Raw genomic sequence first — 24,509 nt, 5'->3', positions numbered from 1 at the left:
TTGACACCAGTACTTTTGTTTGTAATAGAGTATTATTTCAGCAATATAACAGTACTTCTCTTTCCTCCACTTAGTATTTCACCATGCACCACATAACCTGGTAACCACCAATGACACATCTTTCATTATTATTGTCATTATGATTATCATTCAGATGGTTTAACTTGATAAAAAGAATGACTTTGTTTTTGTCTTTTGATTTTATCAATGTGTTAAATCACAGTTTCATAACACCTGGTGTGATTTGGAAGTGAGAGTTAGAAACACCCGGCGTTTATTCCCTAAAAAATCCCAGCATCATGAAAATGTAAGATTAAAGTGCACCGAGATGCAGATGAATTCAGCCTTCGTCTGTAGTCACTCTATATTATGCACAGAATTATTAATATTTTTTTTTGAGCAACTGTAAGAAGTCACATATACACACAGGGACACAGGGGATCAAAAGATTTTAGATGTAGTTCTCTACTCAATATTTATATCTTAATAATTATAGTTTTATTGTTTGGGCAGCACTTAATTAATTGTGAGCCATTGATGAAGACCTTTATGTACTAATGTGTTGTTTCAGGGTACTGATATGTAATTTGAATGTGCTAATATGCCCTTAAAGATACAAATATGTACTTTTAAAGTGGAAGTGAAGCAGTCAGTCACGTTTACATTATTTATTAAATTGGTTTTAATTAATTTGATTTGTTTAACTGCATGTCATGTAACCACTTTAGATTTATTTTCCAGTACTGTAACAGTATCTGTAACATCTCCTAAGTTCCACCAATACCAGGATAAAATATTTGTTATTTAGGATAAGCATCAACATTCACAACCCTGTTATTTTTAAGAGAAAAGCAAGCATGGGCTGCTGCGTGCATGGTTTGGCAGAATGTGAGCAGCGCTTCCTTTATTTTCACTAAAAGCTGTCATTTCAGTTCATCACGATCTTATAAAGCTCTGTTATTACACAATGAAAGTATGCACAATGACTCTTTTACACTTTTCAGCACTGCTGTGATTGGATTGATTCTAACTTAAAGGGGTCATATGACATAATTTTGTGTATTTGGTGTAATTAAATGTATTTATGCAGTTTAAGGTTCAAAAACACATTATTTTCCACATACTGCACATTATTGTTTCTCCTCTATGGCCCCCTTTTCTGAAACGTGTCGATTTTTACAAAGCTCACCGTTCTGAAAAGTGAGGTGTGCTCTGATTGGCCAGCTATCTAGGGCATTGTGATTGGCTGATTACCTCAAGCATGTGACAGAAATGTTACGGCCCTCAACATACTGTGATGTCGTGTTTCCTGGTAAAACCCATTATAAACGAGGCATTTGTTGCATCCAGTGGGGACATAATTACTGAATATAACGACTTATTCTGTCTTTTTACACATTGTGTTGCATGTCGCACCACGTAAACATAAAACCATGTCTGCATTTGTGATCAGAGAAACAACAAGCACTGCTCTACACTGCTCAAAATTCATGTTTGAATCATCAGTGGCCGAATTTTTAAATGTGCACACATCTGAATATTTGGGTTGAACTGTTCTGGAAGAGTGTTGTAAATACAATTTAACCTCTGATTTCTAGCCGTGTTCTCTTTTGGAAGAACAAACAAAGTAGTTTCACTTTCACAACAAAACACAGTGTCTCCATGACATGGCAGCAGTGGAGGCAAAAGCTGAAATTAAAAGTTACACCTTCTTTGGGCGGCGTTATGCAAATCTTCCTACACAGTGATGTAGACATGTGGGGGCGTGTTAGAACGAGCTGTTTTAGTTAGGAATGGTTGAATCTTAACTTTTATAAATAATATCTCTCTGGATTTGAGAATTTAGTCTTTGCAACTTCACAGATCTTCTTTATGCACCAAGAGCTTATAACACTCCAAAGGGAAAGGAAAAATGTAATTGCATCATATGACCCCTTTAATCACCTCTGATTGGTTATTGCATTCCCGAAATCAACAGCTATGTCTGGGACTGGCTACATTGCAATGCTTTAAACACCTGTTATAAATAGAAACCCTAGCTCTTTGCACGTTAGTCATATTAATGTTAATGTTAGTTATTATTTTTGCTTTTGTGCAACAGATAAATAACAATTTATATGCTTTTAGTTATATTTTACTCTCCCGCATCCCGAACACACACGAGTGTCTACACTCTTAAAAATAAAGGTGCTTTGAAAGGTTCTTTACACTGATGCCATAGAAGAACCATTTTCTTGCTATTGTGTAAATAAAATGCAATCATATAATCTATAAAAAATATTAACTGCAGTCTGAATATTTGAAAACGTAATTTAATCTAAATACAAGAAATGCATTTTTGGAAACGGATTAAATAATCCAGATTAGTTACTAGCCAGCTCTGTTTACCATTTAGGGAATCCAGTTAGATAGATAGGTTAGGGTACATTGTAATGCGCTAATCATAGTTTAAATATAACATCATTTTCATATAGTGGGTCATAAATAGAACTGAACTCGTGTCAAAGATGCAAACGAACAGGAAGACTTTGATGAGTTTGAGAGTGGAAACCACTGCATCTCATCCTGTTCAAGACACTTACTACAACAGATCTTGAAGGTAAGAACTCATACGCTAGTATGTGATCCATTTCCTGCTTTTAAACATTTGACATGTAATGAGTGATATGTAAATGCATGCATATTCTGTTACATTTGAATTCATATTGAAATAGACTAAGTTAATTGTGCAGCGTGTGCTCATGCAATTGTTTTTGAATGTATAATGTCTGCAGCTCTGCAATTCTGGATTTGACAAGTAATATGCATTTTTGACAACATGCTGGTTGTTTATGTGTGCATTAAAGTTGAAATGACTGGTTAAAGCAAGTGTTCTCTTGTTAAACAGGTTTAGCTGATTGCAGCACAATTTGCATTTTTTGTGTAAAAAGACAAAGTTATAAGAGCACATTTCTGATGTAACATTTAGGATTTAGTTTAGAATCCTCAATGTGTTTGTGGTGTTTAGATTGAGTAGGCGAGACTTTGAAATGCCATTTGAATTAATTGTATAATTTTCTGTCAAAGCGTGTGTGTTTGAGATGAGATGACCTTTTCTGCTGTCTGTGACTCATTGTTATAAAAAAAGACTGAAAATTCACCTCAAGTTCAGAAGTGGTTCAGACTTTCCACTAGACTAGGCGAAAAGTTACTCTGTTATGCTCTGATAAATGCATAACTAAACACAAATGCACATCCACCCACCCAAAAAACGCCCACATTAACAGTGCTTACAGTAATCGCTCATTGTTTTAATTAGGTCGAGCTTTACAGAAGTACAGAAGTCTGAGACGATTGTGAAAATGAGATGTTATTAGCACTTGGTTGAGGTAGAATTAAATTGTTCATTGAGACTGCTTAATTGGTTTGGTGCTCTGTACATCAAACTTGTTTTGCAGAAGAACTGCACTGCTGACATTCACTTTTCTGTTTCTTTCCTGTTTCCGGCCTGCAGGTGCTCAACAGGAAATCTGCTGTCTTATTTTCAGTCGAGCTGAAAGCTATGAAACTCATTCTGCGTTGGATTTTTTGCTTCAGTTTAGGTACATACCTACTTTATGAAGGATTTCCCAGCTCAAAACACAGTCAAAGATTCCCCTCACAGGTTCTTTGTAAACTGTACTATTTAAGGAATGGTTCTCAACATAACACACTTGAGTTGTTCCAAACCCATGTGTCTTTCTTTCATCTGTAGAACATGAAAGAAGATATGATTTTTTTTAAAAACAATGTTTCTCCAGTGACAGTTTTCATAACTTTTTTTTTTCCTCAGAGCGTAGTCTGTATAGTGTACAGCTTGCGCAATAGTAAGCCTTGTTGAGTTGTACGAAAGATTTGTATGAGATATAGATCCACATATAAGAATACTTTTCATTTTTCTTTATGCTTTCCTTCAAGCAATTTTTTATACTCTTTGCTTGCTTTGTACATTATTTGATTTTATATTTCTCATAAGATTTATCATTCAAACCTTTTGGATCAGAAAGATAAAAAAAGAAGATATAAATATATAAAGATATATACATCAATTTTTTTTTAAACTTTCTATCCATCAAAAAAAAAAAAAAAAAATGAAGCAGCACAGCTATTTTCAGCATTGAGAATAATCAGAAATGTTTTTTTTTTTTCAGAAATGTATATAGGCTATAGACGTATTACTGCAAAGTCGCAACAAACTACAGTTTTTATTTTAGTCCATTTTAGGGAGTTTAAACTCTTCAGTTTCTCTCCATTGTTTCATACGATTGTCGTAAGATACTGGTCTTCAATAAACTGAACTGTTATGTCTGACTATTGTAGGCTATTGTCAATTTTTATTCATGCAGGTTTTGTCACTGATTGTCAAGTGAATCGTTATGGATTGAAGGGAAGCTCAATCCATCTGAGCATCAGTCCCAGAAATCAGTCACTAACTAATGTTAGATGGCTACGATTCAACAGGAAAGAAGAGCTTACAGACTCAAAAGACATTTCTCCTCATTTTGAGAAAAGAATAAGACTAAATGTCTCAGACTGGTCTTTGACCATACTCAACCTTGAAGAAAATGACAGTGGACTGTATGAGGCAATTCACAAGTGGGTGGTTGCACCTCTGGCTGCATTCACACTTACAGTGGAGGGTAAGATCCATGCATCTCATCTACACTGCATGATTATAACATGATATATACTTCAGTATCTCAGCTCAGATGTTGCTGCTAACTCATCTGTGGTGTTTTTCCAGACACTGTCTCGAAGCCTGTAATCAACGTGAATCAATATGACTTTAATTCATCTGCTGGAGTGTGTCGGGCCACAGTGAACTGTTCGGCTGATGGCAGCTGGGCCACGTTTGACTGCCACCAAAATGTTTGTGATAAGACACGATCCTCTCTTTCCTCCATTAACATCACTGTCACTGCACTGGACAGCAGCATCAAATGCTACGTCAACAACAACGTGAGCAGGAATCATTCTCAGACTCCCATTATGTGTAAGCATGCTTTCTTTAATACTCACGGTCAATACTGATGTTATGTTGTACTTTAACCTGTAATCATTCATTTTGTCAGGTGTGGGATTTCAGACTGTACATCTGTAAACCCTGAGTTAATGTTCTTATTTGCATATTTATGATGTGTCATTAGTAACCCATTGAAATAATGAATAATTAAGTTGGCTTGAAAAAGCCATCTTACTGAAATCCCATTTAAACTTTTTCCTCTGAGACCAAATTTTAAAATGTATTTCCTTCTAGACTTTTCAAGCTAGAAGCACCAAATTTGGGTCATACCTTCAGACTGGTGTGATTTGGGTTGCTAGATGTTTTCTAACTGATACGGCTTACAGTTTTCGTAAACCAGACAATCAAAACCACCCAAAATCCCATAGACTTTTATTGAGGTGTTGAAAACTTTTATACAATAAGACTTATGATGTATTTAAGCTGTCTATTGCTATAGTAAAGCTTAACTTCTCCCTACTGAAAATACAGCTTAAACCAGCCTAAACTGATCGACTGGTTTGACTGGTCTCCCAAGCTGGTTTTAAAGTCGTTTTGGCAACTTTTTTTTAAGCAGGCCAGTCTAGTGTTTTTTCTTTTCTTTTTATTGAATCAAGTGGTTGATGGTCAACTGGATTAGCTTAGAAACATGTTAACAACATTATATTAACTTGCTAATCTTGCTAGAAACATGCTAACAAAATGCTAATAACTTACTAATCATGGTAACAACATGCTAGTACCATGCTAATCATGCTAGAAAAGTGCTTGTAACTTGCTAATCATGCTTAAGAGGCTAACATCATCTAGTAACATGCTAATCATGCTATAATCATGCTAGTTACTTACTAATCATGATAGAAGTGTTAACAAAATGACAGTAATTAGATAATAATGTTAGCATCATGCCAGTAACGCTTTATGTAACGCAGTAATGCTTTTCATGCAGGAATCGTGTTAGCAAACATGCTAGTAACTTGCTAATAATGCTAACTACATGCTAGTGACTTGCTAATCACACTAGAAAAATGCTAACAAAATGCTACTAACTTGCTCATCATGCTAACAGCATTCTAGTTACTTGCTAATCATGCAAAAACATTCTAGCATCATACTAGTAACGTTAACCATGATAGAATCATGCTAGTAACATGCTTATCATGCTAGTAACATGTTAATAAATGTGCTAATTATGTTAACAAAATGTTAACAAAATGCTAATAACATGCTAAAAAATTTTGCAACCTTGTTAAATATGCTAACAACATGCTAGCAACTTGATAAACATGTTAGAAACATGCTAACAGCATGCTAGTAACATGTTAATCATGCTAGAATCATGATGGTAACATGCATTATAGGGTTACTATTATGCATAAAACCCTTATGCAAAACTGATAGTAATACTGAGATAAAAAACTAAAATTAAAAACAACCCTCAAAATATTTCTAAATTGTTACTTAATTGTAATATGGTGCAAACGGTCATGTAACAATGTGCACAAATCATTATTTGGCGTTTATAACTTGAGGCTTCAGAAAAATCTGAAGATTTCGACAATAATCAGGGGCTAAAGCAACTGAAGTAGCTACTCACCAGTTGCACAAGACGATAGGGCTGCTGTTTTCTTCTGAGCTATTCTGAGATGTTTCTGAAGTCTCTGGTGTTTTGCTTCGGATTTAATAGTGCTCCATCTTCATTATGATCAGTGTCGATGAGGAGCTTAATATGATGGCAAGGCCCATTTGTTAATTAGCACAGTACCTGAGCATGGTCTGATTAACCCCCCTTCCATTAAGAACATTGTTTTTAGTCTATAAGCTATACAAAAGCACATCAGGCTTTCAAATGTAATTTTATTAAAATGTTCTTGCATGTTTTAAAATTTAAAATAACCAATAAAATAACGACTAAATTAAATTAAAAAGTCAAGGTGAAAATAGCTGTTTTGATGTTGTTTCTTTTTCTAAAATGTGTTTTAATATTTGTATTTATCCTCAGGCCATGAAAAGCTGCAAAGTGATTATCATATCCTCCCATCGCTCATCGTTTGGATCGTTGGCACCGTTTGTGGTGCTGTTTTATTGGGTTTGGTTATGGGTGGGATTGTGGTATTTGTCAAGAGAAGAAGATGTTCAAAAGTTCATCCACAGGTATAAATCACTCAGATTGTCTCTCAGAAGTGAATTATATGTCACGACTCTTGTTTTTTTTAAAACTATGTTCTTTCTCTCTGTATCAGTCCAGTCGTGTTGTGATTGAACAGCATCATGAAACTATTTACTGCACCGTGGAAAAGCCGGCTGCATCCCAGACATCTCCAGGAAACAACACTGTCAGCAACAAAGTAGAAACCATCTATGACAGTCCGTCACGACATGTATGTAATATCTTACTGAATCACATCTGAACAGTGAGACTGTACTTTGAATCAATGTTCTTTGATCAGTTTAGATGCACTGAAACTCTGTGTGACCTGTTTATTTGTTGGTTTGTGTCTTGCTCAGACCAAGGCTTGTCAAGTAGACAGCGTGGAGGTGAATAGAGACAATCAGGAGCAACAGCAATCTGGACAAGAAAGAATTATTCAAGTAAAAGCTACAGTTCACCAGGCAGCAGAACCCGATTCAGATCCAATTAACACGGTTTACTGCAAACTGGGAGAGATATGACACAAACACATACTGTATACAGCCGATTTAAATATACTTCAATGTAAATTTTGTGCTTTCACTAGTGAATTGATGGGTTTAAGCATCATTTGTGGAAACAATACACATTGTATGTCTGCTATTTTGTGAAACAGTATATGCAGTACACTCTTAGCATTCTAGCGATGCAACAGAAGGACCATTTTTGTTTCCCAAAAGAACCTTTCAAAAAAAAGAAAAAGAAATGAAAAGAAAAAAAAAACCTTTTGTGTTAAGAATATTTTAATAATCTCAGGAACCTCTTTAAGAAACATGCAAAATGGAAAGATTCTTCATGGAACTAATAATGGAATTAAAGAGCCTTTATTTTTAAGAGTGTGTGCAGTGAAATACATTTAGAACAGTCCTATATTGTCGTCCTGTGACCTCATTGTGTAGCATGTAGCATGAGTTGTCATCTAAGAAAAGTGTGTCATTTTGCATTTTTAATTCCATTTTGTTTAAAAATGTCATAATTTTGAAATGTTGATGTTAAAAATAACAGCACATATCATGTATAGTTCATTCCTTACACTGGAAATGAAATGTCAAGTTGAGTGTAATTACGTGATTAAAGTATTCTTTATCCCATACATCCCTGTGGTTGCTCTTTTTGAAGAACATAGCATGCAACATACTCGTCTACCGTCTACTGTATTTTGAGTTTTCTCTATCACACTGATGCATTGTTTTTTTTTTTTTGGGGTGTTCAGGTTTAATCTCATTTGCTCATAACAGTATATGCATATGTGTGGACAACTCATAGTTAGAAATGGATGCGAAATATTGTAATACTAAACAGTTTTATCTTTGTAAAATAAAGGCAATTTAACCAGTTAGACTTTATTTCTGTCATATGTCTACAGACGTTTTTATTGAGAATTATCGGATGTTTAGAATAAGTTTGATTAAATTGTTTTTGATTTTGACTGATGTTTTTGTGTGTTGAAAACATATTTATAATGGCAAGAAAACCAAGAAAATATTTGCTCAGGTGCTCATGATTATGCTTTCAATATGAAGATAATCATTATGTAGTGACCTGATTAACTCAACAAATCAAAAAGTTCTGCTTATATCATGGATGCAGTTTTACGGCAATGATTAATAAAACCCTGTGATACTAAAGCTTGAGATGCAGCAGTGCTGTGACTATCAGATACTTTAGACAAAGTGCACAGACATCAAAAATCATATGAATCTCAACAGTGCTGAATGTCAAACGATGACTTCCTGCTGCAGTGCATGATGGGAGAAAGCAAAGAAACACTAATCACTATAATGGTGATTTCAAACTGAAATGCACAAAACATCAGCGTCTAAACCTCTGTTAATTCACAGTAAGATATTCTGTAGATATATGACAGAAAACTCAAGTCACAGATGATAGATGATAATACAAAGGCAGATTGAGAAAGGAACAACACAATCTCTAGTAGATGATCTAGTAGATCTTACAGAGACTGTAGAGCGAAAATGCACAAAATCATGAAGTATGCAAAGGGGCCGAACCATTTAAAATGTTATATACCTTACACAAATTTGAGAAAAGTCTAAAATTATCAAAGCTCAATTTTTTTTATTTCTCCCAAACCCTAGTGGTGATATTGGGAAGGCTTTTTAAAGTCTGCTTATAAAGATATTTTAAAGGTTTAACAATAGTTTCTCCTCCTTGACCCCAACAAAAGATTGTAGCATGCATAAAAGTCTTAGCTACATCATTGTCTAATTTGTCTGAAATTTATCAAGTCATATTGTATAGTCCTTACCATTTTTTTAATGCATATTTGGATCCAGAATTAAACCAAGAGAGTTAAACTCAGTAACAATTTCTATCTATTCACTATTTATAAAAATATCTGCATTGGAAGAACACATCTCTTTTGTTTCAACAGTGTTCAAGGTGAGACACGATTGCTCTAACCAATGTATAATCTTTTTCTTATAGCTTGTTGGATTGGTCTTGGTGGTCTGCCAAGTTTGCTGGAACCACAAGTAGTTCTGTCTTGGTAAGGTTGAGTTGAAGGTGATGGTCCATCATCCAGCAAGAAATGTCTGTTAGACAAGCTGAGATGGCTATAAACCTCAGTGTCTTTCTTAGAAAGACTATAGAGGTGTAACCCTGCTGTAAAATAGAGGGTTCCTACAACACATCTAGTTCCCACATTGAATCGCTTTAGTAATTTATTTAGATTTTGCAACATGTGAAAAGTACATTTGCTTGGCTTACATAATAAAAACAGGCTACAAGCAGCACAGGTATCAAAGCAAGAGGACACAGTATATAACAAAATAATGCACAAGTGCTAACCAAAAATGTGGCAGAAGCGACTATTATGACATCTAGTGGAGGCCTATTGCTATTTGCTTTTAATATTCACAATTCTGTAATACATATAATAAATGTAACAGTAAATGCAGTACTGTATCAGTGGTCAGAATCATGATTTAAAATGTCACAGATTATGAAGATTTGCATATTATGTTTAATAATTTAAACTATACAATTAATAATCAGGGTAATATATCAAATTCTTCAACATATTCTCTTTCATTTTTTGTATTCCAGTGTTGATGAAAGTTGTCCGAGCATTCGTCATATTGATCCAGAAACAGCACCTGAAATTATGCTAATTAATTCACACGTATAAAACATTTTGTATCTATGTATATATTTTTCTAATTGCATTATATTGTGACATTTTGCATTATTTCACCTTAAAACATCAATTTGGAGTAAATGGTGTCAGAACTCTGCTCTCCTAACAGATGACAAGAGTTTAACATATATTTATTTAATTATACATGCATTTATCTTAATGTGTTACATTACAACAAACAACTGCGAATCTGTTGTCATACCTTTATTTTTCTTCCTCATTTCCTCCAATGATTTCAGGCCAACATTCATATAGGTCACAGACGGAGGCCCAGTTACAGCGTCTGCATTAACGAAATAATGAAAGAGTTAGACATTTACTTCTCTTTTTCTGACTTTAGTCTTTCAGTTGTTTGTAATACTGATGTTTTGTTCAAAACGGTTGATGGCTACTATTTTATTGTCTATGATAAAATAAACCAGATACACAAAGATCATCTATTCATGCTTGCTTTGTCACACATTGCTATCTTATAACTTTATTTTAAAAAGGTTATGCACGTCATGTAAAGACACTGTGAGTGTTTCTGAGTGGGACTGACTGGAGCTCGCTGGTGTTTGTCCATTGTTCCTCTGATGCTCTGCTGTCTGCCTGATGTTCTGCAGCTGATGGTCTGTAGATGGAGACGGAGATCCTTCACCTACTCAAACACAGAGAAACTTCAGGAAGGACCCACAAATGGCTCCCCTGCCTCGGTTTATGACATATATTTATATAAAATCATCTTTAACCATAAAAAGCTTCCAAAGATCATTATAGATAAGATTGTCTGTATAAATGTTGATGTGAAGAGATGAGATGCAATAACACACAAATGGTGTGCACATCCCAAACATCCAAATAGGATGCAGGTGCAAGACAACTGAATACTATAATCAAATAAAAAAAATGAAGTCTGCACACTGAGAACTACTGCTCCAGAAGAATTTAATTAATTAAGCTCAATTAGCATAAGCTCAATAATTAAGCTTTTTTTTATTTTTTTATTTTTTTATTTAAGAGATGAGATGCACCTTTGTTGCGTCTGCAGCAGAACTGCAGGACCAGTAACAAAATGAGCAGAAATGCACCACTGAGTCCTGAAATCACTCCGATCATCAAAACACCTGAAGATGTTGGTTCTAGAGGTACTGGAGATTCTGATGTTTTGAAATAAAAGGTCAGCAGGTCAAATTAATCAAGTCAGTCGAGGGTAGCTAATCAACTGCAATTTGATTATCCATTTATTTCTTAAAATAGGTTTATAGATATTTTTACTCATGTAGTCAGCGTGATAAACAGATATAAAGTCTCTCACCTGATAGTGTGAGTGTAACTGTGTCACTGGTGTGTGAGGATCGTGATCCTCCTGTTTCTCTTCCAGTACAGCTGTAACGACCCGTGTGAGATTCATTAACAGAACTGATTCTGTATTCCTGTGACTGACTGACATCAATCTCTGAATCATCTTTACTCCAGATGTAGCTCCAGCTGCTGACGTCTGTCTCCTGTATGTCACATGTGAGATTGACCGTCTGTCCTCTGAACACATGTTCATCAGGATCAACACGCAACACCGGCTTGGGTCTCTCTGTGTGAAATTAATTTAAGACAGAACATGATACTGTTGATGGATGCTGTTCATTTTTGTATAGTGAACCCAAAATCAGATTGCACTGTAAAAACAGCACTTACCTCTCACTGTTAGCATGACACTTTTGTTTTGTATGCTGCTATCTTTTACTACAGCACATGTATATTGTCCTCCATCAGAGACGTTCACATTTATCAGTGTTTTTGTTTGATCACCAGTTTCTATTATCTTAGAGTTTTTCCACCAGATAATCGTTCGTCCCGTTGGCTGTCCCACATCACAGCTCAGAGTAACTGTGTCTCCAGTGAACACTGAACTCTGCGGCTTTACACTTACTTTACTTGGGTCTGTAAATATTTCACGATACAATCTTGAGTTAAGTAGTATTTATGATGTTTTAACATAAATCCATTTATTTCTTAATTTATTGCTCCTGCAGTCAGAGTGATAAACAGATATAAAGTCTCTCACCTGATAGTGTGAGTGTAACTGTGTCACTGGTGTGTGAGGATCGTGATCCTCCTGTTTCTCTTCCAGTACAGCTGTAACGACCCGTGTGAGATTCATCAACAGAACTGATTCTGTATTCCTGTGACTGACTGACATCAATCTCTGAATCATCTTTACTCCAGATGTAGCTCCAGCTGCTGACGTCTGTCTCCTGTATGTCACATGTGAGATTGACCATCTGTCCTCTGAACACATGTTCATCAGGCTGAACATGCAACGCAGGCTTGGGTCTCTCTGTGTGAAATCAGTTTAACAGACAGAACATGATACTGTTGATGGATGATGTTCATTTTCATAATTGTATAGTGAACTCAAAATCAGATTGCACTGTAAAAACAGCACGTACCTCTCACTGTTAACATGACTGGTTTGCTTTGTGTGGTCTCTCCTCCTGCTACACCACATGTATATTGTCCTCCATCAGAGACTCTCACATCTCTCAGTGTTTTTGTTTGATCACCAGTTTCTATTATCTCAGAGTTTTTGTACCAGATAATCTTTCGTCCCGTTGACTGTCTCACATCACAGCTCAGAGTAACTGTGTCTCCAGTGAACACTGAACTCTGCGGCTTTACACTTACTTTGGGTTTGTCTGTAAATATTTAATCATACAATCTTGAGTTAATAAGTAGTCTTTAGACATCATCTATAGTTATCATTCTATATGATTTCTCATTTATATGAAAGTTTTCCTTATTTTGCATCAACCTTCAACTTATTTTATTTGTCATAATGAGTAATTAAAGCTTTTTTATGCTCTTCTAACATAAGATGTCTCAACAACATGACATGGAGATACAAATCCTGTGAGACGTGGCTCCTCAAATTGGGTGCTTAATTCAATAATTCAATTCAAGTTTATGTAGGATTTTTCACAGTAATACATACTGTTTCAAAGCCGCTTTACAGAAATTGCTTGCTTCATTGCTATAATTGAGGAAGTATCTTGTTATCAGCCAGAGATATGTATCAAAGTGATGTCCATAAGGCAATGACATCTTTAATATAATACAGATGTGGTTAATTAATCTCATGTATTGAGATTAATCGTTACAGTTAACATTCAGTCTGTCCAACATACAACAATGTTTACTAGTTAATTCCTTGTTTAAGTACCATTCGATTGGAGGCTCAGTAAGAACCGAAAAACAGAAGTTATGGTAAAAAAGCCAAAGAAGCCACAATAATCTACACATCTACACAAGTGGCAGTGTTTATTATGTGTCTTTGTCCAGGAATGTGCAATACAACAAAAACACTTATTTCTCTTTTCCTCTGTATCCTCATGCCCTGCATGATGAGAACAATAAACCCACTTTATTTACAACTCACCTTTATTTATATAGCACTTTAAACAAAAAAGATTTTGTGTCAAATCAACTGAACAACATTGATTAGGAAAACAGTGTGTCAATAATGCAAAATGATAGTTAAAGGCAGTTCATCATTGAATTCAGTGATGTCATCATCTCAGTTCAGTTTAAAGAGCCACACAGATGGGAAATCAAAAATTACCTGTATTACAGTGTATGATGTAGCTGTCCATTAGTGTAAACAATGTGCAAAATAATTAAACTAAAAAGTACACGATTTATAAAGTTATTGGCTTCTAAAGTAAGGAGTCGACTCTGAATCGCTGAAACGAGTCGTTATAGATTTCAAATATTTTGCCCATCTCTATGTACGTCACTAATAATAATAATAATAATAATAATCTCCGCCTACCGTCTTGAGAGAAACTGACCTCTGACCTGCCCCACCCCCCACACAGACGCTCTGGTTGGTGTGAGAGCATCATGTCGAGGAGACGGTGTGTTTTTAATTGTAAAGGCAAGTTTGTTTTATTTTCACTGCCAAAGAATGAAGATCAGAAGAACCAATGGCTAAAATTAATTTTCACCACAATACCAGAGCAGTACAACAAATCCCTTCTGTTGTGTTTACAACATTTCACTGATGACTGCTTTTCTAAAGAGGGTTCATTACCAACTTTATTTAGAACAACGAGCATCTCCGAATCACAACGCGAAGTATGATTATGAAGTTATGTGTCTGTTTTCTCCCGAGCGTCTTATCAGTATGTGTGCTGTCTGCAGCCTGTCTGCGCTGATCGTCATGTACAAACACGTCATTAAAATGAACTGTAACTCCGTGAATACTCAACGAAGAGACATGAGAGAGATATCTATAGAAAGCTTGACGTCTTCTTTAAGACTAAATAAGTGCTGCTAACAGATATTCTGTGATAAAGTAATCCATATGAAAACAATGCGATGTCTGTTTTTCATGTCTCCATTCGTTATATCTAATGTGACCACACCCCCGCGCTGAACGCGCTATTCAGATTCAAACTGAAGCGCGCGGCTTGAATACGCACACAGAAGAAAAAGCAGGGAGACTGTTTAAGTTTTTTATTTTACTGTTTGCTTCGCGGTGAGAGGAATAAGACATAATTCACCCCAAACAGATGCTAACGCATAGTTTACCGTGGAGGTGTGTGCGGAACAACCAATCAAAACTGACTATGTTAGTTGACCAATCAGAACACAGTATGCTACCGAAAGGTGGGGTTTAAGGAAACTGAATCTTTTGAAAAGCTTTGCACGAACCGTTTGGGGATCTCTGAGAATTGAGGTAATTTTTAAATTATATTTTGACAAAATGACAATGTTTTTTAACCTTGGATGGCTTTAAGCCTATTGTACAGGACTTATAAACAGTGATAGGAAGCTTAGAATTTTCATCTTACTGGCTCTTTAAATAGTGTCTGTGCAATCATTTGCAACCAAGTCAACGATATCGCTGTAGATGAAGTGTTTTTTACAACCACCTTTTATTAATATGTGTAAATAAAAGTCATTCTTATAATGTCACCATAATTTTGAGTATAACTTATTTTATTTTAACCATACAGCCTTTGGTTTCCCAATAATGTCAAATTAAACATTCAAATGAAATTTAAACTTAGATGTTAATTTCATACAGAGCTGGTCTATATCATTTAAGACCCAATAAATGACAAGATCAACAAACACAACACACACTGTACACGACCACACACACACAAACTGTTCCTCTGTGTTATATGTGTGAAGATATTAGGAAATAAAACTCACCTTTAGTTTGTCCAAGGTGGATGTTTGAAATCAGCACTAAAAACCAAAAAGAGACAGTTACATTGATTGATTAATTAATAGATTGTATTGCTTCTAAATTGAATTATATAAATATCTTTTAAAACTTTAAAAAGGAATTCCAGAAGAGAAGCATTTGAATAATTTACACTGGAAGAGAAATGATCCGTTTTATAGAAGAATTAAAAATAACAAAGCTGAGACAAAGGTATTTCGCAACTGATTCATCTGTAAATGATTTTAGGCCAATATTATACTGTTACTGAACAGAACTGCTCAGCTAAACTCTTTCTATCATCTATATGCTATATAATCAACTCAATGCATCATATTCTATCAGATCTGTCAACAATGAAGTGAGTCAACGATGACGGAGGGTGGAAGAAAAAATCTATGTGGATTGCAAAGAATATCTTTGTGACGCTGTCATGATGCAGTTTAAAGACACAATACTAGATCTTATTTTGTATGCCATGAATAAGGGAAGTGGCATCATTGTCATCAGCACATCACAAGCAAAGACTATATATAGATGCACTGACTGCTAGTAAAGATCTACTAGAGAAAAAAAGCTTCCAGAACTCATGATAAACGATAAAAACACTGCGATAAAACGATAATCTCACTCCGCTACATGCATGCAGCACATGTGAGTATATTTCACTTTCACGCACAGATATCATGAACTGCAGGTGGATTTGATACTAAGATCATTAGCAGCATGAATGAAAACATAAATTAAATGCATAACATATTCAAATACAGAAGAACACTGATTCACTAGCATTATACAAAATAAGAAATAAATGCAGGAATGAGAAAATAATACTCACAAAGCATTAGAGGAAGTAGCCTGGGGTCCATACTGCTCTATTAATGACATGATGTCTGACACACAGGCTGTTATACACTCAACACTTCCTATAAACACATACGGAAATAAATGACTAACACGTCAATTGTGTCATCCTGTCTTCTGCGACTCTGAATTATCGTCAACCTGGTCAAATAAGGTAGTTTTCCCACATGTTGACTGTCTCAACACATGAGAAAAGAGAAGTGTGAAGATGCAAAATATTACTAAGAATTTCTGGGTGATTGCACAACAAACTGTTTGAGGGTAATTGAATCACGTCTGGTCCATGGACACTTTTATCAGTTTTCATAAGTTCGACACGATAATGTCAGATGTGCATGTGATATATGAAACATTGATTCAGTTTTAAATCAATACTGGGTCAGTGCCTTGATTTCACTACAGTGGTTCAGACTGTAATGTAATCAGCATGATGAAATAAACTTGAATATATTCCCACCCACTGCTACAAATACCAAAATATGTGGGAGAGCATTGCTATTGTGTGATTATAATGTATCGCAACAGCAATTCCAAATGAAAGATGGGTTTGGGGCTGGAAGGCAAAAGGCTTTGTTGGTATTCAACTCTAAAACAATAAGTGCTTTGATTGTTAAAACCATGAGATTAATCTTATTTGGTCATTTGTTTAGAGTGTGGATTGTTACACCCACAGAGCAGAAGTGGAAAACATGTCAAGTACAACTGACCCACATTCTTCCGCTCTCAGGCCTGTGTCACTGTGGTCACTGATGTGGGCTGACTTGAGAAATTACATTATGATCTCTGTAAATAGAATTAGCATTTCTCCGTAATTTGTTCACATCAGTCAATATCAACATGTTTAAAGTGCTAGTTTACAAATATAAGGCAGATGCTATACATCATAATATAATAATTTCATGTTAGCTGCCTTCTTGGTGTCTGGTTTGTGATGCTGTTTGAAATTGTGAATTAATGATGTAATATTTGTACGCTTATATGGAAAAAAAAATATGAATCATGCGCAAAACCTCAAACAATCTTACACTTGTAAATATGTCGGTGAGGTATTATTTCCTAAAAAGGCAGTAAACTGAAAAATAAAATGTCCTTTTTTTATGCTGTTGTTTCATATAAACATGCCATAACAATAAAGCATTAATAGGCTAAAAAATGAATGTGCATTTCCCAGGCCTTGTTAAAGAAATGATCTGCTTCCGTTTATATCAAATGCTTGCCACAGTAGGCCTACCAATAAACGAATTAGCTTTATTCATCAGTTCAACAACAACTAAAATCAATAAAGAATTAAATATGTGTAAAAAGCCCTCTGTTATGACATATACAGGTGTTGGGTTAGAGATTTAACTAGTGGCTATGAATCAATAAAGCAGCGGATCGTGTGAAGCAGTAGTGACCGGAGATGAAGGACAGACCGGTGTGTTGTGTGCTTCAAGCTGACCGAAACAACGTCTGAATAAAACACTCCTCAAGTGCATCCAGGATGTTTCTTTCATTAAACACATTGTCAAAGTGTTTGCTAAAGACACGGACGACACATTCAAATATTCATCAGTGCTAATACACAATATTACATAAAAAGTACACCCAACCCTGTCCTTTACCATGCACAAGCCGTGGATTTCATCTGACGGTGTTAAAGTAAACGTTAGCTTGCAGCAATCTTTGGTCTCTAAATAAAGTACCTCTACACGATGTATACGTTGGTTTTACTTGACTAAGATACTTAACAACTTCAATTTTATTCAAAATACGAAAGGAGAAAACACAAGCAGCGTTCGCTCATGGAAAAGCACAGACACTGAGCAGGCTACATTGAGTCTACACGGTTCTCATGCTGTGTTTAAAACCGCAGCTCTGGCCAGTAGAGGCTCACTGGCGGCACTTCTCTAGGACGTTTTGATTGGAGGCAGGGAGACTGAGTCCTTCGTTCGAAGAATATCCCATACACAGGAAAGGATGCATATGTGTATCCTTCGCGCTCTTCGCGCTATCAAATCACCCACAATCCTATGCGCGCAGCTTTGCTATCTAACGTTAGTTCAAAAATTTAAAAACGTTGAATGTTAACGTAGTCAGAGCGTTAACGGTTTTTATTTACGTTACCAAACATTTGTTATAACTGTAGTAAATATAAGTAAAGTTTGATGTTTAAATGCCAGTACAAATTACTACCGTATTGATATTGTAAATTATACAAATACAAATGGTTAACTGAACCGGACCTGTCATTTAAAAATTGGTTGCGTCAACGGCATTTCTTTTATAAATAACTAGTTAAGTTGTCCAAAGTAATTTAATGATAACATTCACAGCGTTATTCAAACGGACCTTTTCACTGACGTAATGACGCAATTACGTGCACTTGCTAGCCTGTTCCATTTACCTGTTCTCCGAATGCTAAAGAGGAGTCTCACCTAGCCTCTGAAGGAAGTGACTTGGAAGGATCAGTCCTACCAAGGAAGTATCCTTGACATTGAGAAACGCCTAGTGAATGGAGTACAGTAGGAAATCGGAAAAGGAAGAAAAATAGAAGAAATGAATCAGAAACTGAAAGTGAGAATGGATTACACGTGACAAGGGGAAGGAAAGAAGAGTTTAAGGTATAGTTGAAATTAGATGCTGGATCTTTCAGTGTCATTAATCCACTGAAATGATCTAAAGTGATTAAGGAAAAAATAGGACTGGTTGAAAGTGTGAAGAAGTTGAGGGATGGTAGATTGATTATATATTGTAAGGACAGTAGACAACAGAAAAAGGCTCTAGAAATTAAAACGATCATGGGACAGGGTGTGAATTGTTCAGTTCAAGAAGAAAAGAAATGGGTTAAAGGAGTAATTACAGGGATCCCTACTGATTTAAAAGAGGAAAAGATTAAGAAAGGTCTTACGGGAGGCGCAGTAATTGGAGTGAAAAGACTGAAATGTAATAGAAACAATGAAAGGGGAGATAGTCTATCAGTGATGATTCAGTTTGATGAGGATAAGCTGCCAAGTAAAGTCTTTTTAGGATTTATGAGTTTCTCGGTTAGGCTTTACGTACCCCCTCCACTAAGATGTTACAAATGGCAAAAATTTGGACATGTAGCGGCTGTATGCAGAGGTAAACAAAGGTGTGCGAGATGCGGTGGAGAGCATGAATATGGCAAAAACACCTGTTCGACCCACCAGTCTCGAGGCCCACGGAGGAGATGGAAGGATATAAAACTGGAGCGACGACAGTGAAGGACGAGAGAGGACCAGGCCTGGGCTTTATTTTATGTTTGGTTTTTATTTGTGTAATTAAAATGTCTTATGATTGTCCGCCGGTTCCCGCGTCCTTCTTCCCGATAAATATAAAGGTTTTATTATTACATATTCATAAACTATGATATGCTGTTTTATTTTATCTGCTGATAGAGATATTTTAACTATTATATTCATAAACTATGATAGGATTCTCTCAATAGAGAATGGAACTCCCCAGGGAAGTGTGAGCAGCCCTATTCTTTTCAACTTAATGATTAATGACATAGATTAGTCGTGTTAGTTGTATTATTTTACAGCCCGTTTTTTTCATTTCAAAATGTTTGATGCAAAGTTGACTGTCAAATAATAAAATATGTTGTGAAAATGATGATGAAACAAACTAATGTATGTGCACAATTGAGAAATGTGAAGATAAATCACAGCCCATGTCTCACAAGGTGAACATTTCATTAAACAAAAAAATAAAAATCAATGTAATACAAACATTTGCGAGAAACAAGTAATTTTTACATTTACATAATTGGTAAGGTAAAAAATAATTATGTATCTGTGTGTACACACCATAAGTTCAATTTTCATTTCGTGAACAGTAGGGAACATTAGTGTATCTAATTCATTCACCGGACCCAAACATACACAAGTTTCAAATGCACTGGCTCAGTTAACATACAGAATAGTAATAATAGCAGTGTAAATCTTATTTGCATTTGAAGTGATATTATAAATCCTGTAAACATAAATAGAAGGTAATATAATTCATGAATTCAGGTAATTTATGGGGAAGTCGTGGCCTAATGGTTAGAGGGTTGGACTCCCAATCAAAGGGTTGTGGGTTCTAGTCTCTGGCCGGACGGAATTGTGGGTGGGGGGAGTGCATGTACAGTTCTTCAATACCTTCAATACCACGACTTAGGTGCCCTTGAGCAAGGCATCGAACCCCCAACTGCTCCTCGGGCGCCGCAGCATAAATGGCTGCCCACTGCTCCGGGTGTGTGCTCACAGTGTGTGTGTGTGTGTGTGTGTGTGTGTGTTCACTGCTCTGTGTGTGTGCATTTCAGATGGGTTAAATGCAGAGCACAAATTCTGAGTATGGGTCACGATACTTGGCTGAATGTCACTTCACTCACTCACTCACACTCGCAAGACCGGAAATCCAAGATGGCGGAGATATGCAACTAGCCCATAGCGCAGGGTTTCCACATAGACAGTAAAAGAAATGGACACAGCGACCCCATTGGAACTCAACTGAGACAATTGAAGCCCATTTTTAGCGTTTTTTAGCACTTCCGTTTCTGACGCGCAGACTCAAACGTAGCTTGACTCAAACGTAGCTTCTGTAATGCGACAGAGAGTCGCATTACAGTCGCAATCGTTAGCCTATTTTTACAAAAACTGTTTATAAGGGGCCATAATGTAACATAGAAGGTAATGGAGCCCTTTATACATTGTCGTGTATCTTTAGAAATAAATAATGGACAAATGGAGTCTTTAAACGCCTCATATGTAAAGTTATTCGCTGTCAAAGTGACGCCAAAATGAATGGGAGTCAATGGGAATGCTAACGCAAGTGAAGTTCTGCTACAAGATGGCAGCACGCAGCCGACTTCAACTTCCGGTCGACTTCCTTGCCGCCTGGGTTTCCACAGTGGAGCCTGTAGCACCGCTGCACGTCACTAAAACACGCCCTTTACACGCCTCTCAGAACAACGTCATGCAACCTCAAAATTTCACCATAAAAGATAAGTTATCAGAAAACTAAGAAGTCACTGGAACAAGCGCGATCACAAAACAAACATGATAAAAGCGGCAGTTTGTTTGCATGCTTTGTTATATATTCAAATTCAAAAGCATCGATGTTTTAACTATAGAATAAGTGATACATTGAGCATATTGATTTAATTTATCAGGACTGAAAATTAATCACACATAAATACACTTATTTCTATTTTATTTATTTATTTTTAACGCTCATGAAAATAGCCTGTTTATTCAGTCGAGTCTGTTTCTGTTTATTAGCCACAGTAGCCGTCACATTTAAAATGAATGATAATATCTCCATTTTTATAAAAGCTCCCGAACAAAAAACATTATTAGGCTATATTCTTTTATGATAGGCAACGTGAGATAAACTCTCGAGACGAGGCTTGTGACAGATTACTTAATAAATACACTATTGTGATAGAGAATAAGAAGCTGACGTCTGATTTATCCAAGCGGTCATATTTACCATATTTACTATGGTAATGTTAATGCCTAGCATACACAGACTTTTTCATCGCTTATACATATTTCTGCCTTGTATGGTGATTATAATCCACATCGGATCAAGTTATTTCAAAGACTCGCTGCTGACTGAAAGTGAGTTTTGAGCTTGACTTATTTAAAAGTGTTCAATATTTGTGTTAGAGCTGTTATCTTTCTGAAATGATCCTCAGCGCAGAGTCTCTATTTTTATAAAAGCTCCCGAAAAAAAATCATTATTATATTTTGATGATATGCAACGTGGAGCTAAACTCACGAAACGAGACGACAGATAAAATGTTACTTAATAAATACACAATTGTTACAGAGAATGAGAAGCTGACGTCTGATTTATCCAAGCGAAGCAGTCATATTTTCCATGTTTACTATGTAACGTTAATGTTGAGCGTGCATAGTCTTTTACATCGCTTATAAATATTCCTGCCTTGTTTAGTGATTAATCCACATCGGATCAAGTTATTTCAAACACTTGCTGCTAACTAAGAGTGAGTTTTGAGCTCAACTTATTTTTAAATGTCTTTAATGTTGGTGTTAAAGCTGTTATCTTTCTGAAATGATCCGCGCTGACACTCTCCAGAAACGGAGAAACGCCGCCTTTGTTCATAACCCCTCCTCTAGCCCCAGCTGGCCCGCTTTGGCCCAAGGATTTCGTCGGGCCAAAAAACCCTGACCATTGGTCCCGAGGAAGCCCCGGCGAGGCACGATCAAGCCCCGGTAGTGACAGTGGAAACGCGACTGGCCCTGGCACACACTAGCACGCCCGGTCTTAGCTCGATAGTGGAAACACGGCTATTGTTTACAGTTAGAGCTCGAGTCCAGAGATCATGGCAGAAACCGCTCCAGCAGCTGCCGCCACCAAAGCAGCCAAGAAGAAGCCCGAAGCTAAACGCGAGAGAACAGGCCTGAGCCTCAGCGAGCTCGTCGTTAATGCGGTGGCCGCAACGAAGCCGAACAGCGGGGACTCGCTCGCCGCCCTGAAAAAAGCATTCGATGCCTATGGAAAGGCCCGCGCTAAAACTCGCTCCTCCAGAGCTGGACTGCGGTTTCCCGTCGGTCGTGTTCATAGGCTTCTCCGCAAAGGTAATTATGGTGGGCGGGTTGGTGCCGGTGCTCCGGTTTATCTTGCCGCTGTGCTGGAGTATCTCACCGCTGAGATCCTGGAACTGGCTGGAAATGCGGCTCGGGATAACAAGAAGACCCGTATCATTCCCCGTCATCTGCAGCTGGCGGTGCGCAACGACGAGGAGCTCAACAAGCTTCTGGGCGGAGTGACCATTGCTCAGGGCGGCGTGCTGCCCAACATCCAGGCCGTGCTGCTGCCCAAGAAGACCGAGAAACCCGCCAAGACCAAGTAAACCGAGCGACGTTTCTCTTCTTCTTCAATGGATTTTTATGTCAGTTGGCATCCAAAGTGTTGCATTACTGCGACGTTTCTCTTCAAACCAAAGGCTATTTTAAAAGCAACCAAATGCTTCCTTTAGAGAGCGATTTCTTCTACCCAATCTTATATATTCAATAATTCTATATTTTCTAAATAAATAGACCAGTCTATGAAACCGTTTTTCATTCGGTCTTGTTCTAAAGAATACACGTGGTTTCTAAATGGTAATATCACATTACATTGTTAGCAGTACAATCAAAATGTAAACGTTTTGAAAATATTATTTTTGTCATGGCCAAAGAAACCTAAGCGGATAAACTTGTGGGTTGTTTTATATAATACATTTTACACTATAACTCCCAATCCGACTTGGGTTTTCATAAGACACCCAGCACAATTTTTTTTTTCCTTAGGCGGGAATCACAAACTCGTCTCTTTTGTTTGAAAACCATAGACAGTAAAAGAAATGGACACAGCGACCCCATTGGAACTCAATTGAGACAATTGAAACCCATTTTTCAAGAGGGTCTGGCTGCAGACATATGGGCGAGTGGAGCTCCACTCAAGAGCGGAAATACGTCACCTGCACTAGCGACGCCGCCGCCATGTTGGACCGGGCCAAACTTTCCGTAGAACTACGTCGCCTCCACTAATGACGCGGCCGCCATGTTGGTCCGGGTAACACTTTACGTAGAATTACGTCACCTCCATGGGGGCGAGTGGAGCTCCATTTGAAAATATGTCACCTCCACCAAACTTTCGTTTTGTATTACTTGTTGTATACATGTATAAAGGGTGCTTTGCAAGTTATGTCACCTCTTTTTACGTAATGTTAATATGTTCTGTACTCTTATCTTTGTTAAATTTACCTAGTAGAAATAATAAAAATAATATAATAATCCTTTACGGTTTATGACACCACAGCATTTTTTTTATTCCCCCCCCCCAGCAATTTGCACTACAGACATCCATTTGTTCATGCTTGTTTTACCAATGTACAACTGCCAATGTAACATTTCATACATTTTAGAAAGTTAACCTTGTTTTTAATATTTAGCAGTGAAAAATAAATGAAATATTAAATGAATTATTAAAATAATACCTCAACCAGAATTTTGTGTGTTGAATTTTGTATTTTAATCAAAATAACAACATATACAAAATAACCACA

General features: G+C 36.6%; 3 protein-coding genes across 3 annotated transcripts; 2 read left to right on the top strand and 1 right to left on the bottom strand.

Moving 5' to 3' along the window:
- Positions 1-2,522: 2,522 nt before the first annotated feature.
- si:ch1073-220m6.1 (uncharacterized) lies at positions 2,523-8,304 on the top strand. Its single transcript, XM_052559965.1, has 7 exons — positions 2,523-2,599; positions 3,494-3,581; positions 4,365-4,658; positions 4,763-5,011; positions 7,023-7,174; positions 7,264-7,401; positions 7,529-8,304. The coding sequence occupies exons 2-7, from the start codon at positions 3,542-3,544 to the stop codon at positions 7,691-7,693; spliced, it is 1,038 nt and encodes a 345-aa protein (XP_052415925.1). The 5' UTR covers positions 2,523-2,599; positions 3,494-3,541; the 3' UTR covers positions 7,694-8,304.
- Positions 8,305-9,882: 1,578 nt separating this feature from the next.
- On the bottom strand, positions 9,883-22,541 carry LOC127962018 (kin of IRRE-like protein 3). Its single transcript, XM_052561415.1, has 11 exons — positions 16,422-22,541; positions 15,571-15,606; positions 12,801-13,046; positions 12,416-12,688; positions 12,046-12,291; positions 11,669-11,941; positions 11,385-11,510; positions 10,913-11,011; positions 10,574-10,654; positions 10,429-10,473; positions 9,883-10,330 (listed from the first exon to the last, which is right to left on the bottom strand). The coding sequence occupies exons 1-10, from the start codon at positions 16,450-16,452 to the stop codon at positions 10,430-10,432; spliced, it is 1,455 nt and encodes a 484-aa protein (XP_052417375.1). The 5' UTR covers positions 16,453-22,541; the 3' UTR covers positions 9,883-10,330; position 10,429.
- Positions 22,542-22,591: 50 nt separating this feature from the next.
- Positions 22,592-24,451, top strand: LOC127962023 (histone H2A, sperm). The gene has a single exon (XM_052561429.1). It carries the CDS (start codon positions 22,782-22,784, stop codon positions 23,310-23,312), a length of 531 nt encoding a protein of 176 aa, XP_052417389.1. The 5' UTR covers positions 22,592-22,781; the 3' UTR covers positions 23,313-24,451.
- Positions 24,452-24,509: the final 58 nt, after the last annotated feature.

This window comes from Carassius gibelio, chromosome B7, assembly GCF_023724105.1.
Source record: "Carassius gibelio isolate Cgi1373 ecotype wild population from Czech Republic chromosome B7, carGib1.2-hapl.c, whole genome shotgun sequence".
NCBI classification, from domain to species: domain Eukaryota; kingdom Metazoa; phylum Chordata; class Actinopteri; order Cypriniformes; family Cyprinidae; genus Carassius; species Carassius gibelio.
Note: the sequence above shows the minus strand (reverse complement) of the source record. Positions and strands in the feature narration are given on the sequence as shown.